The sequence below is a fragment of the Mytilus trossulus genome, chromosome 4 (assembly GCF_036588685.1).
Source record: "Mytilus trossulus isolate FHL-02 chromosome 4, PNRI_Mtr1.1.1.hap1, whole genome shotgun sequence".
In the NCBI taxonomy this organism is placed as follows: Eukaryota; Metazoa; Mollusca; class Bivalvia; order Mytilida; family Mytilidae; genus Mytilus; species Mytilus trossulus.
In genome coordinates this window covers 25,296,370-25,312,191 of record NC_086376.1, presented here as the reverse complement: position 1 = coordinate 25,312,191, position 15,822 = coordinate 25,296,370, and the positions used below count along the sequence as shown (strand labels likewise).

Sequence of the window (15,822 nt, the reverse complement as noted above, 5' to 3'; positions counted from 1 at the left end):
CTTTAAAATTATATGTTCAGCTCAAAATCACCGTTTGTATACATAATTGTTTTATTTACACTTCTTGTACATTAATTCGGCACTTGTACATTCCAACAACAAAAAGACCATAGGAACAGATCTGAGAGTACTCGCAGTTAACTGACAGCTAGTTCAAAGCCACTAACAACTAATAAAAAATCATGCATCTTACACTAAATTATCAATCCGTACACACCCTACATCCAATGGATTTAGTATAAGGACGTCATAAACAGTCAGAGAAAAACATGACCTTGTGCACTGCCAAGATAGCGGTATCGACAGATTGTAGATCCTTGAATGTGTATATGTATATAAAATACTAGTCATATTTAGTTTGCTTTTAATTTACTGATAACAAAATCAATATTTATACCAATAAAAACAATATTCAATGATCTTATAACAGTGTCTAATTGGTAACCCCTCTATAATGTATCGGCGTTGCTCACTGTTGAAGGCCGTTTGATGACCTATAGTTGTTAATTTCTATGTCATTATGGCTTTTGTGAAAAGTTTTCTCATTTGCAATCAAACCACATCTTCTTTTTTATAATAACTATCACTATCAGAGATCTGCAATGAACACGTTTCTCCTAAATTTGAAAACCTCATAACATTCTGTGAAATAAGATTCAGAAAAGAGTAAAGACAGCACACATCTAAAACTATGACAATATAAAATATCAAATGCTCTAGAAAAAAATCGTCGAGTTGTCCATACAACAGTACACTTTCTAATATCCGAAACAGAAAGTCTGTTGTAAGAAGGGAAACCAGAAGATAGAAAAACATATTAGTTGTTCCCATGTTATAGTAAACCAACGTATCTACAGGCAGACCTTAAATCAATTATTTGGAAGATACCAAAACAAGGATAGATGAGTAACAACAATTTTACTCTGTAAAGGAAGTTAGTGCTTATGATCACTTGTACTATGTATACGTTAATAAAACTTCAATTTATGTAATCAAAAATCTTAAACAGAAGCGTAAGTACTCAAATATGTTACATCATATGAAAATGTCAACTGTATTGATAAATTCTGTCAGTATAACAGAGTTTGAATGTTATTGGCTGCAGGAAATAAAAGTCATCGTGTAACATAAAACATAGGATATTAACACCTGTAATTATCAGCAAACGGATTAAGGAGCAATGAACTACAGAATGAGCAATATACTGGATTAAGATGAGTTGGAAGTCAGCAAGCTTTGTCGTGTCATGGTATATGTTACATTACTTCTATGGTGTACCAGTTCTTACTCACAATGTAATAAATGATTATTTCGTCAGATTTAATTGTTCTATAACAGACAATGTTAGTTTTAACACTTACAACACAATCGAATGCGCCTCTAAATGTATTTCAGACAATATATGTGAAGGATTCCAGGCTTACAAAGTTAGTTCAAAATCAACAATGTGTGTCTTATTTAACATGAGCTCATCTATTTATTTCTCAAATTTATCAAGAAAAACTTATATTAAGAGGGACTTACATAAAAAGGTGAGTTGTATTTCTGTTATTTATCTTACTAATTGTTGAGGTAAGGTTGGTTTTCATTACCTCGCCCCAGCTATTTACATCAAACATAATAGAACAAATACAGTACTGTTCATACGAATTATCGGTGAACCTGTCAAGTCAAGAAACATACGGAGATAGTTGCTTAATGTTTTATCGGCTTATATTTAAATAATAACTTGCAGAAGTCAATCTTTCAAGCTAGCATATTCCGGTTAGGTGCAACTGTAAAATCTTAGATTGAAATTGGCCAATACATAGTTATTGTTCATTTCCTGCAATCACATTTATACAAAATCTTAACAGAAAAGATTATTTATTTCGAAAGAATTTTTTTTTGAAAAAAAGTTGATACATCTTTTTTTTTATTTCAATAACCTTTATTGGAACAAGTGACAACCACTGAATTGTAGGCTCCTGACTTGGGACAGGTACATACATAATGTGGCAGGGTTATATTCATTCGTCAATTCGTCAATGGCTGTGCCAATGCAAAGATATATTTAGTAAATTCTAGCATAGAATACATAACAGTAAGTAAATGGTAAGTTCTGCCTGTTAAATAAATGTTGAGATATCTACAAATGCCAAACCGAGAGATTATGTATTAAAAAATGCTCACTCATTATTACTAAAAGTGAGCACAGTGAACTTTCAATGATGTCATCTGTTGGTAAAAAGCCATTGCACTGCAATGAAAAGGCTATGACGCAACAGTAATTAACTTTCACAATGTAAAAAGAAATATATATATTGTTATTATACCTCAATATGTTTTTTCTATATAAAAAATAATGAAATAGTTGTGCTATTTCATTCCACAGACTATTTGTCAGTCAATAGTTTCAAAGACTATTACCCCGGTAAATAGTTTCATAATCATCTTTCCCGTACTTTTCATGCTTATTTTTCATTGGAAAATAATGATGTCATTGACTATTTTGCTTGGCAACATCATACCCAAATATTGTAAACAGTATAAACTGTTTGTGTCGATTGACTTACAAGAAGCAATTGTAAAAGGGAGAAAATCTTCGCACATATTTTTAAAGATCAAAATATAGTACCTTGTTCATAATATGGGTTCTGTAGTAGTATTCTAAAGGTGAATTTGCATTTGGTGTATCTTAGCTTAAATGTATCACATGCACGGAAAATTTAACACAAGTATTTCTAGACTAGTCTTGATTGCAATTAATGAAATATTTACAAATACAAGAAGAAATATAAAAAAAACGTTTAGTTCATCTTGTGCATGTCAACGCATGTGACATATTTTTCTTTTCTTTCAGATGATACTTGTACACTTTTAGAAAATTAGTTAATTTGGTATATAAAAACACTTTATGACTGTGTTTTCAGTATAATAAAACACCTGATGACTGGTTGTGCGGGTAATAGCAAGTTTGTTGTCCCTTCGCATACCAACTATTGCTCTCGGCTTTGCCTCGAGCAATAATTGATATCTCAGGGACAACAAACTTGCTATTACCCTCACACCCAGTCAATAGGTGTATAATATTTCCTGGAATCAAATATTGATCTCGCAATGAATATTTGGCCTTATCTTCGTTGTAAAATACCTAAATTTAAAATTATTCAATAACATAAAAACTAAGGAACTGAATTATTTGGTCTATCTTTTTACTGAATTTATCCCAAATCGGACATTAAGTAGACACTAAATCCGTCGGCCTAAATAATAATTATCATCTCCACAACTCAAATATATCTCAGAGATTGAATCATTTGACCTATCTTTTAAATTACTACATATCCTACATCAAAGTGAATACCAGGATTATAATTTAGTACGCAAGACGCGCGTTTCGTCTACATAAGACTCATCAGTGACGCTCATATCAAAATATTTATAAAGACAAACAAGTACAAAGTTGTTGAGCATTGAGGATCCAAACCAGGCACAAAATTATTTGACCTATCTATTTGTTAATAGTACCTCAAATGAAATATAACTCAGGTGCTGAATCATATGACCTAGTGTATATTTTTTGCTATTGCCTCCAATTACATATAACTCAGGCACTGCATCATTTGACATATATGTTTTTATTACCACTTCCTCAAAACCCATTATGCTCATCGACACATATGCCGTTGTTTTTTTTATGATCTCTCTTTAATGGTAAATCTTATTTAACATGTTTGGAAACTCTGTATGCAGAGAACTTCATAACCTTATTTAGCACAATTGGCTCAAACTTTTATGATTTTAATGATTAATTGTACTAGTTATTTCTTTATTTGAAAGAACTTTATGATTGTATTGTTAAAAGAAACATTTTACTACTTTATTTCTGACATATTCATGAAGTAATTAACCTATTAAAATAAATGATAAAACAAAGATCTATTATAGTTCATTTCGTTGACTATACGTTCTTCGATCTGTTGTACATGTTCAAGTTAGTATTTTGTTCTTGTCTTTTTCTTGAAAATATACAAAAATATAGGACCAATTTTTCCGTGAATTTATTTCACACATTAAAAATAATAAATTCTTTAAGTCCGATATAAATAGATTTATTTTGGAGTACGTTCTTCGATGCGAAATGGTACAATAAATATGAACAATTGACATTATTGTCTTCAACAGTATTCACTATAAAGCGCGGACAATCATTTCGGTTTTTGTGGAAACATGTTTAAAAATATTATTCAAGTATATGAAATAGACTACTGAATATGCAAATTCCAGTAGGTTTAAATAGCAATCTTGTGTTCGGATAAAATTGGTATTGTAAAAGAGGGACAAAAGATACCAGAGGGATAGTCAAACACATAGATTGAAAATAAACTGACAACGCCATGGCTAAAACACAATTAATAGTACAGAAGACAAATATAGAAAACTAAAGACTTAGCAACACGAACTCCACCCAAAAAATGGAAGTGATCTCAGGTGCTCCGGAAGGGTAAGCAGATCCTGAACTGTTTTATTCTCAATCGATTTATGACTTTCGAACAGCGATATACTACTGTAGCTTTATTCCAATGCATCTGATATCAAATATGGGGACTATCATTTTACTAATTCAGAAATATGACAGTTGTTCTCCATTCGTTTGATGTGTTTTGTTATTTGATTTTGTCATTTTATTAGGGACTTTCCGTTTTGAATTTTCCTCGGAGTTCAGTATTTTTTGTGATTTTACTGTTTTTGGTAATTTTAGTTATTGCCATTACTTAAAATTTAGTATATTATATATCACACGATGCTGCTCTTCGTCACATGTTATAGTCGTTGCATATCAAGAACTATCTATAATGAGAAATCTTATTTGACTTTTTCGGAAACTTTGTATCCATTACCTTATTAAGCACAATTTTCTCAAAATATGATTTAATCAATGATTAATTGTGATTTTTCTATTTTATGGTCATATTATTAAAAGAGACATATTTACATTTACAAAGCTCTGAAATGTATTATTTAATTGACTATAGGTTGAACGATGAGTGCCTTGTGGTCAAGTTAGTATTTTTAGTCTTTTAATTGACAATGAAAGAACTTTTCCCGTTAATTTATATCAAACAAGAGCCGTATTATAGATTTCGCTATAGATCCATACCAGGTTTTTTTTAACGGTTTGACAACATTTTGACTTACTTTCGCAAAAAAATTATAAATAAAAATGAATATGCCGCAAAACAGTTTATTTTAAAGAAATTGGTAGAATGTGCGTAATCATAATATAATAGTGAAAAAGAGGAACATTGTTAATAAAATCAATGTAGCAAGTCATTGAATGCTTTATTGTCTCTAAGATATAATTCAATTTATTTTAATTTACGATGTCCTTCCGTGCAAATTTATACATGAAATATGAACAATTGGCATTATTGTCTGCAACAGCAATCACTATATAGCGCGGAAAATCATTTCGATTCTAAGGAAACATGTTTTACAATTACTTTCTGATTTTGATCCTGCGAGGGAAAAAAATACAGGCCTTACTCCTATGTGGATATTAATATATAATTTAAAATGTTTAAATGTTATATATTCATTTTCGAAAAAGATAGGTGAGATAAGTCCTTTGTTTTTGTCCTTTAAATTCGAAAATAAAAAATCCTTAATATTATGAATTTACCAAATAACATCTTCCAATTTTCACAAGACATAAATCTGTCAGACGTGAGTTTTTTTGTCGATTTTTCAAATTAGCTCTTTCCAGAAGATGGTTATGTACTCGGAAAGTTTATACCTAGTACATTAAGATACATCAGCAATGCAGGAGAAGTAAATTAATTACAAATTGTAAAACTTATGGATTAATAGATAGGTTTCAGATAAAATTAATTTTTGAATTGTCTGGTTACATAATGAAATCAATGCTTTAATCAAATAAAGCTAACATTAAAACTGTCTCCGACCTTTTGAACTCACATGGGTGGTCTATGTCGCTAAAATCAAGTAATACTTATCGTTAATTTTAATAAAATTGGTTATGTCACAATTGTTTTTAATCTTTTTTGATTCCGAAAAAATACAAAATGATGACAATGAATAAAATTCTAATGATTTGAATTTAAATATTCTGAATACACGAAACAATAGAAACTTATATTCTCAATAGGAATCATTCTACTAGAGCTGAAAAATGATAAAATTAGGATTCACAGAATTCAATACTTTGGCTATTTTCTCATGACACTCTACTACCGGTCAATATATAAGCTTTTAAATGCATCGGATATAAAATATGGGGACGACCCAGTAGTTATCACTTCGGTGTTGACATGAATATTAATAATGTAGTCATTTTTACAATTTTTCTGTTTACAAAACTTTGAATTGTTCGAAAAACTAAGGATTTTCTTATTTCAGGCATAGATTACCTTAGCCGTATTTGACATAACTTTTTGGAATTTTGGATCCTCAATGCTTCAGCTTTTTACTTATTTGGCTTAATAAATATTTTGATATGAGCGTCACTGATGCGTTGTATGCAGACGAAACGCGCGTCTGGCGTACTAAATTATAATCCTGGTACCTTTAATAACTATTTGTTGGGAAAGGAGTAACTTGAGGGGTATATGGGCTTTCGAAAGGAACGTCGGGATTACCTAATATTTAAAGAACTGAAAATGTTAGACAGGATAAAAAAAAAATATTGCCCAACTAAAACGAACAATTATATATTGTACAAATAGCAATATTCGTACGATCATCGGAAATATAAATAATCCGGCCTAGCGATTGATGAATATACATATTTTATTCACGAAAAAATCTCCTGTCTCGATGCAAAATTAAATTGACGTCACACAAACTTGTAGGCACAATGATATGTAACTTTGAAAACAAATCACTTCATTTACTTTAATTTGTAAACAGGTTCGACCATTCATAACTTTTACTCATTGAGACTGCATGCATGATCGCGAAAAGCGGCAGATATTATGCGGTTGTAAATTTTTTATTTTTGAACAATGCATTTATTTTTTAAGCACCCTACAAGTTTTGAGAGCATAAAGTCATTGCCTGGTCAGTGTCGCCCGACCTTATGAATTTCTGTCCGTCTGTGAGTACATAACTAAGGTTTCCGGGTGATAAGTTGTGTATTCCCCCTCTTAAAAAGAATGTAAATAAACATAAACAGATGAAAAAAAATCAGATATTAAAATTACCAAACTCCGGAGAAATTCACAACGGAAAGTCCGTAATCAAATGGCATAATCAAAAGCTCAAACACTTCAAACTAATGTGTAACAACAGTTACTATCATATTGCTGACTTGGTACAGGCATTTGCTTATGTAGAAAATGGTTGATTAGATCTGGTTTTATAGCTAGCTAAACATTTCACTTATATGACAGTTGCATAACTTTGCTATCTAGTCAACGTTAAGTGTCACTGTGACTTAAAATAGATATTTTTTGGAAAACTGTGGTTCACATTGATTGATTGGAATAAATAGATGAAATATACAAAGAAGCCTATTGACTTTTAACGATATTTAACTAGTTCGAAGATCAAGGTCATTTCTAGTAAAAAATAAAGTTTACTTCGGGAAGTGAACTTTGTTTGTTATTTGGTTAATTTTTAAACTAGTAAAGATAGAATATATAGAAAAGGGGAAGCAACCTTTTGATTTTTCAAGTAAAAAGTTAATCACTACTGCTTATAATATGCTGAAAATACATTAGCTTTTTCATGGTGATTTTTTGAGAAAATTTATCAGGTTTTTTTTGTTTTTTTAACGCTGTATAAGTGGTTGACGATAGAAAAGAAAAAAGATCTAATCGATTTTGGTCAGTTGGTCAAATATAATATACAGTTGCTTAGTATGGGTTTACAAAGAATACACGTCTTTAAAATTTTGATTTCAAATGAGATCTTTTCAATACTTCTTTTATCATTTTTGAGGGGTATTTTCAGGGGGTGTGCCTACAGACTCGTTATGTATTCTGCGGTCAGGGGAACCCTATCCGTTTGTGTTTAGTGCAGAACGGGCCTCTGAATTTTTTTTTTATTTGTCAAATAAGTAAAATGTTGCTTGTGGTGATATTTAACAAAATAACAACAACAAAAAATAACTGAGTTGAACACACACAACCACATATATATACAAGCAAACGTAACTAAGAGTCCCCTGTCCTCCGCTCTAACGACTGTTTTATAAAGGAACCAGCTTTTTTTTCGCGTGGTTTATGTTTGAAGGATTTAGCAAGACTACTAGCTTTTCAGTATCAGACAGATTTGGAAACATAAAAAATTATGATTATCTATTTTGATGTCATTAAAAAGTTTTATACGTAATACATTATTAATTTGACAATAGAGGAGGAAGTGTTTCTCATCTTCTAAGGTTTTACAAGTAAGACATGTTCTATTGTCACGAGGTATTTTTTTTTTTTTTTAGATATCTGCCTTTTTCTATGAGTAAACTATTATTAATTATTCTAATTTTTGTAAATAAACGTCTAGCTCCAAGAGTGGATATCTTAGATAAAATTCTTGGTCTTGTTTGACTTTTATATTTTTGTAAAGAAAAAGTTTGTTATTTTTGTTTAAACTGTTTATTTTATTTTCCAGTAATTCTGAATAAAATTGCTTAACATATTTTTAATCAAAGTCTATCTTTTTAACTGGTTCCATTAATAACAAATTATGGTTTCTAGATACCCGATTTTTAATACCCCCTAAAGCATAAACATGTACACATTATGTATTACGGGTGCCACATGTGTAGCAGGATCTCCTTACCCTGCCGGAGAACCCGAGATCACCCCTAGTTTTAGGTGTGGTTCGTGTTGCTTATTCTTTAGTTTTCTATTTTGCGTCACGTGTACTATGGTTTGTCTGTTTGTCTTTTTCATTTTTTTCCAAGGCGTTGTCAGTTTATTTTAGATTTATGCGTTTGTCTGTCCCTCTGGTATCTTTCGCCCCTCTTTTGCTAAGTTTTTTTTTTTATCAAATTATGAATTGTTACACATTTCAAAAATGAAAATAACAATGATAGTACATGTTTTATATTTCTCTCTATTGGTATTCTGATATTGTGATCTCTGGAAATAATAATTTGACAATGGTAGTTTTTCACTTGTTTTTTGCATAATTAAAAATCTATTTTATTTTACATGGAGGAATTTTTAAAAAGGTAAATTTCCCCGATGAAAACGGTTTATATGAAATAATTCAGGATGTTCATTACAAGAAAGTTCCAGAACGAAATAAAGAAACCATATTCAGCCTATCAAAGGTTTAATTCTTTGGGGATGTTATATATATATTCCCCATAGAAATTACAAGGTTTCTCTCCAAAGTACTTACAAGAGAATAGAACGCCTTTAATGACGATTATTGAGATAAATTAGAAAGCAATCATCAATGAATCCATAGATCTGATATATGACATAAAGTCTCATTATTAAGAATCGAATAACAAAGCAACATAAAACAAAACAAAAACAAAAACAATAAAGAAAAGAAGATCATCATACAAATGCTGTCGATAATTCTGTTAATAAGCGAAATGGCCGGTATTCTTTGAATTGAATTTAATGGGACTCCTGAGAATTACTTGACAGGAAAGTGGCCATATCTCAACTGTATCGCCGTCAAAATGTTATTGTATATAAAGAACAAATCATTAATTAATCGTCATAACTGGAGAAATGATGTAAGGTTCTTACGTAGGAATGTAACGTCTAGATATAAAAAAAATATTCCAGTGTTTCTTAGAATTGGCATGTGGAAAGGGAATTACGCCATATCGTTTAGTTAAATTTTTGTTTTTTGTTTTTGTTTTTGTTTATTAAGTATTGATGTATGTTTATGTTTCGTTTAACGATCTTTGTGCTATGAAATAAATATGTTTAGTTTTTAAGAGAAATTTTCTAGTAATTGTCTTTCACATAATCAATAATAATTGATATCGTCCTGAAAATAAATAAAATGACAAAGAATGTGAACAATAAAATGGCCAATAACATTATTTTTATTATAGAACTATCCCATATCTTTCGTCAGAACGGGTGTTGATCTATTTTGTATTGTATTTTGTTGTTAATGTGTTAAAAGTTGTTGTTGAATATGTATTCATCAGATGAAAAACAAGCACAATTCCTCCCATTAGGGGATACCATCATAAAATAAACGAGAAGAACTAAACCTGTATCATGCCAACAGTAGTTTGAATCAAGCCGCTGGTTTACTCTTTTGTGTTATTACACATTTTGTTATCTATTTGCAATTATTTTTATTGTGAAAGGTCGTATGGTGACATATAGTATACCCATCATATAAAATTTCAATCCTGGTATATATGATAAGTTTATTTAGATACCACCAGAAAATAACAAGACAGATATGTCTACATACAAAATATCATATCAAGAAAATAAAAATTAGATCTATTTTCGTTTTTGTTTTGTTATGTTGTGAAAATTATAATAATCTCAACAACAAAACAATACCAATGGTAATAACAAATGGTACTAATGATTTCTCAATAAATGGTGATTGTTTTTAACAGACCAAGTTGATATCATACGTAATCAAGAATATGGGGGACAGGGGTTACAGATGACGACCAAATGGTTATATTTGTGACTTCTGTTTCAAACTTTTTGTTTATTTTTCATTTTGAGTTTAACTAATTACATCTGTTTTTTAGTTGATAACCATTTGATTAAAAAAGTATTGTTACTTGAAACTGAATAGGGGTTTTCATCTTTATGAGTAGAAAGTACGCTCCTTACATTAAATCACAAACATACTGAACTCCGAGGAATATTCATAACGGAAAGTCCCTCTTCAAATGGAACAATCATTAGCTCGAAAACAATAGACAAATGGACAACATCTGTCATATTCTTGACTTTGTACAGGCATTTTCTTAAAGAGAAAATGCTGGATTAAACCACGTTTTATAGCTTACTAAACCTCTCACTTGTATGACAGTCTTATGTATACAATGATGTACAAATGCATTTTGTTTATGTTGGCGGAACCACACAACAGAGACTTCTCCCCAATCGGGTTGAAATATATATAAACCTTGCCGTTTAAACATATAATTGATATAGAAGCTATCAACTCATCAATCGGACACATATTAATTGGATTTTTGTCAGTTATTTTTAATGATGGGAAATAGTCCTAAAAGCGAAAATATCAGTAATTATTTGAACTTATTGGATTTTCAACCATTTAATTCTATTTCAAAAGAGCATTTCAATATGTTATTTTCATATCTCTTTCTATATCTGTTCGAATGCTTTAAGTTGATATAGAAGACCAATTGCGAGCTGTCATGTTAAATTAATTGTGTTATATATGTTGAATTAAAGGACATAAAATACGTTAATGTATTAGATATTATTTTATAAGTTGCATTTAAATTAGTAATTTCAACGCAGATAGTAGAAGGAAAAGAAATGAATTAAAGCTATCCAATACACTAATAGACAATTTGTTTTCAGTTATAATCTGGAAGAAGAGTTGAGTTACGAGTCTTACATTCTTTATATCATAATATTCCATAGACCTAAACAACTTTCTTCCCCATTTTATTCAGCATATCTAAAAAGGAGTGTTAAAGTGTATATGTTTAATTCGTTCCCTTTATTTGGGACGGATTAAATATATACACCTTACACTTCTTTTCGTCAAATGTATTAAAATTGACAATAACGTTCTGTGATCTTTTTTTGGATATTACTGTTTTCTCTTCAATAGCGCAAATATCACTATTTCTATATCAAAGTCATATTATTAAATATCGCTTTCTGTTATACACAATGAAACGGGTATAATAAGAAAGAGAGTTTAAAATAAGGACGATAATATGACCAGAAATAAAAGACAATACGATAAATTTATTTGCTGAACATAGCAAAATGTACTGTGGACATTATGTTGAAATATTTCATTTCACCCGAACATTAATTAACCGAACTTAACCTAATCAAATTTTTGTTTTGTTTTTCAGTTTCATCATTGCAACGAACATTTCAATACCAATACAGAAAACATATCCCCGATGACGGATGAAATTACTTCTAAAATGAAAGCAAACGAAATATCATCAACACCAGAACCACCAACTACTTCAACAACTAAACCATCATCGTCAACAAGAAACCCAACAACTACTTTCCCAAAAGAACCATCAACTGCTTTCACAACAGGACTTTCAACTACAGAATCATTGACCACTTCTACAACAGAATCAACAACAACTACAACAACAGAAATACCAACTACTTCAACGACAGAATTATCAACTACCTCAACTACAAGACAAACTACCACTCCAACCATAGTTCTATCAACGTATGCAACAACAGAGTTATCAACTACTTCAACAAATACAGAAAAATTAGCTGAAACTACCAGAGAAACATCTGCTTCACCATTATCGACAAGAGATACAACAACAGTGGACAATGTAATTACACAAGGAGAAAATGCAGCTGCTCTAAACGAAAAATTAGTTTCGAAACAAAAAGAAACCCAAGTGCCAACTACTCAAATTTCTGAGACAGAGACAACAGTTTCCACAAATATAGATAAGCATTATGAATGTTCTGTAAATGCTGCAATATACTTTGATAGTAAAGGACAAATATGGCTATTCTTTGACAAACACATTCAGAAATACACTTCTGTTAATGATCTGACGACATCTAATTTTCAGAGAGAAAATCTTGCAGATATATTAAAGGATGCTCCCGCTCAACTTGATGCAGGGTACTTTGATGGTACTTATACCATTCTTATAAAAGGTAAAGACTGTCTATCATTTACCTAATTACTAGATAAAAATATAGTAGATACCTTACTAAATCCATTCCATCCAACTTTTGTTAGGTGCATGCTATAAGAGAATCAGTTATCATTATATATATATATATATAAGCAGTCGTGGTGGAGTGATATAGTAAATGGACTGAAGACTCTGACGGTTATGGAAGAAACACGGACAAGTTAGAACCCTTAATGGTATATTCTTTTTGAGAGGTACAAAGTTAATGAGTTAAAATTAAAACATTAATTAATAACTCACAGTTGACTGTGGCTTCTTTTGACAAAAATAATAAACTAGCGTACGTAAAATGGGAGTTTTTAGTAATGTATACGTCAAAGGATTTTTTAGTAATGTATACGTCAAATGAAACTAAACAATATGATAGACGTAAACAACAATCGTGAATTAAAAAGACAGGATATGGTGTATCAATTCATAACATTGTCAAATACTAAAACAAATCATCAAAGAACAGTGATGACATTGCCGTTCTTCATCTCAAAGTCAAGAGTTTATTTGTAAAGCAACCTTTGTACATAAATTATAATTTATTATTGTTCGATATCAGACCAGCAGATTATTTGTAAAGATTTTGCTCATAGATTATAAGGTATTATTGTTCGATTTCAGACGAACAGATTTTTGGCAAAGGAACATTTGCACATAGATTATAATGTATTATTGTTCGATTTCAGATCAACAGATTATTGGTAAAAGAACATTTGCACATAGAATATAAGGTATTATTGTTCGATTTCAGATCAACAGATTATTGGTAAAAGAACATTTGCACATAGAATTTAAGGTATTATTGTTCGATTTCAGATGAACAGATTATTGGTATAGGAACATTTGCACATAGATTATAATGTATTGTTGTTCGATTTCAGACCAGAAGGTTGTTGGTAAAGAAACATTTGCACATAGGTTGTAATGTATAATTGTTCGATTTCAGATCAACAGATTATTGGTAAAAGAACATTTGCACATAGAATATAAGGTATTATTGTTCGATTCAGATCAACAGATTATTGGTAAAAGAACATTTGCACATAGATTATAATGTATTATTGTTCGATTTCAGACCAGAAGGTTGTTGGTAAAGAAACATTTGAACATAAATTGTAATGTATAATTGTTTGATTTCAGATCAACTGATGATTGGTAAAGAAACATTTGCACGTAGATTATAATGTATTATTGTTCGATTCAGATCAACAGATTATTGGTAAAAGAACATTTGCACATAGATTATAATGTATTAGTGTTCGATTTCAGACCAGAAGGTTGTTGGTAAAGAAATATTTGCACATGGATTGTACAAATGTTATGTATTATTGTTCGACTTCAGATCAACAGATTATTGGTAAAGGAACATTTGCACATAGAATAAAATGTTTTATTGTTCGATTTCAGACCAGACGGTATATACGTATGATAGTGTGGCGGGAAGCTCTTCTTCAAGTCAAAAGTCAACAGACAATTATTATGGACATCCAGTGCCACAGAACATTGATGCTGTCATATTGAATAGTGATAATGATATATTTCTGTTTTCCGATGACACTGTAACACGTATACAAGGGAAACAAGTGTCGTCTTTCAGTTTTGATAACAATGGTAAAAAGAACTACTATAAAGGTAAAAATCACAAAAATAAACCAAGTAAAATAACTGCTGCGACTAAAGTAGATTCTACAAGGCATTACTTTTTCAGTGGGAAAAAGATATCGGCATTTAAGGAGGGCAAAAAAGACGGTGAATGGGAAGATATTGGTATTGTTAGCTGTGATTTATAATTTGTTTATTAAGTTTGTTAATTCTTTTTTATTTGTTATAATTGATCATTTAAATAAAATTAAAAAAAAAGTATAATATCGAATACCTTGTTAAAATGTGTATACACCTTGTATTAACATAGCAGAAGTCATATCATCGCAATATTTTAAATTCTACAATTTTAAATATTTCATCTTCGAATCTATAGTAAATCGTATTGTCAACATTTTTATTTTCATTCTAGTCTTAGTCGAAAATAAACACACTGAACAAAAAGAGAAAATCAAATCAAGCGACTGCAGTATACAATCTAATGAATCTAACTAAAGATAAAAACATGTTGTCTATCATTGCACTTTTCCCTCACGCTCTTTAAAAAAAAAAAAGCAAAATATACTGGATTTGTGTGGTTCCGGACATTTCTCTGGATGAATTTCCGATAGAAGTGCAAGTAGCCCAAGTACCAAACAGTAAAATTAAATAAAGAACGACCGTCTAACAATACAACTCTTATTGTCAAATAAACATGATTTACCAATTATAATTTCTTGTTTTTGTCACAATTTTTAAACACTCTTGACTTTTTATGAGCTTCACATTATGTATAGAGACGCCTATCTATTGTTGAAAACTTGGTGTTGCATTCTATGTGTCTTTAATTATTTTGATCATTGGATTGCTGTCTCATTTGATTTATAAATGTTTAAATGTGTGTTAACTGGTTGTTATACCTTGCATTGAGGCGAATTAAGCTTACACCTGCATGGAATTAGGGCGAAATATTAAAAAAAGACGCAGAATGAAACATAATTTATAATTAATGACACTGGAGATATGCTCATGTTGTTTCTGTAGAAACAAGTAAACATTTTCAAACTATTTTATGTACTTCATAGGATTGTTTACTTGCACTTCAAAACTCGATATTGAATTTACCATAAAAATTACGATTCGATTCGGTACATATAACCTCGTTGGTGCGTACCTTCTTCATAAATCTTTACCACTGTATCCGACGAATTTGAAAAGTTGCTCTTTTATACATCATTTCAGCGTGGTTATAACAAATCAAAGACTATAGCGTATGTACTTTTGCTTCATGTCGACCATTGTATTTTCTAGCAGTATACAAGTATAATGAAAAATTTCCTTTTAAAACTGAAAACTGAAAACTGTGGTGGTCATATTTGTACAAAACAGATGTATTTTTC

At 30.4% G+C, this 15,822-nt stretch overlaps 1 protein-coding gene across 1 annotated transcript; it reads left to right on the top strand.

Moving 5' to 3' along the window:
- Positions 1-1,028: 1,028 nt before the first annotated feature.
- On the top strand, positions 1,029-14,631 carry LOC134716525 (location of vulva defective 1-like). Its single transcript, XM_063579535.1, has 3 exons — positions 1,029-1,532; positions 12,014-12,809; positions 14,249-14,631. The coding sequence occupies exons 1-3, from the start codon at positions 1,215-1,217 to the stop codon at positions 14,629-14,631; spliced, it is 1,497 nt and encodes a 498-aa protein (XP_063435605.1). The 5' UTR covers positions 1,029-1,214.
- Positions 14,632-15,822: the final 1,191 nt, after the last annotated feature.

Bases quoted from the DNA above. Each gene is read 5' to 3' on its own strand.
- LOC134716525 (XM_063579535.1), top strand. From the start codon at position 1,215: ATGAGTTGGAAGTCAGCAAGCTTTGTCGTGTCATGGTATATGTTACAT. The intron at 1,533-12,013 runs GTGAGTTGTATT...TTTGTTTTTCAG, and splicing joins AGAGGGACTTACATAAAAAG to TTTCATCATTGCAACGAACA. The intron at 12,810-14,248 runs GTAAAGACTGTC...GTTCGATTTCAG, and splicing joins TTATACCATTCTTATAAAAG to ACCAGACGGTATATACGTAT.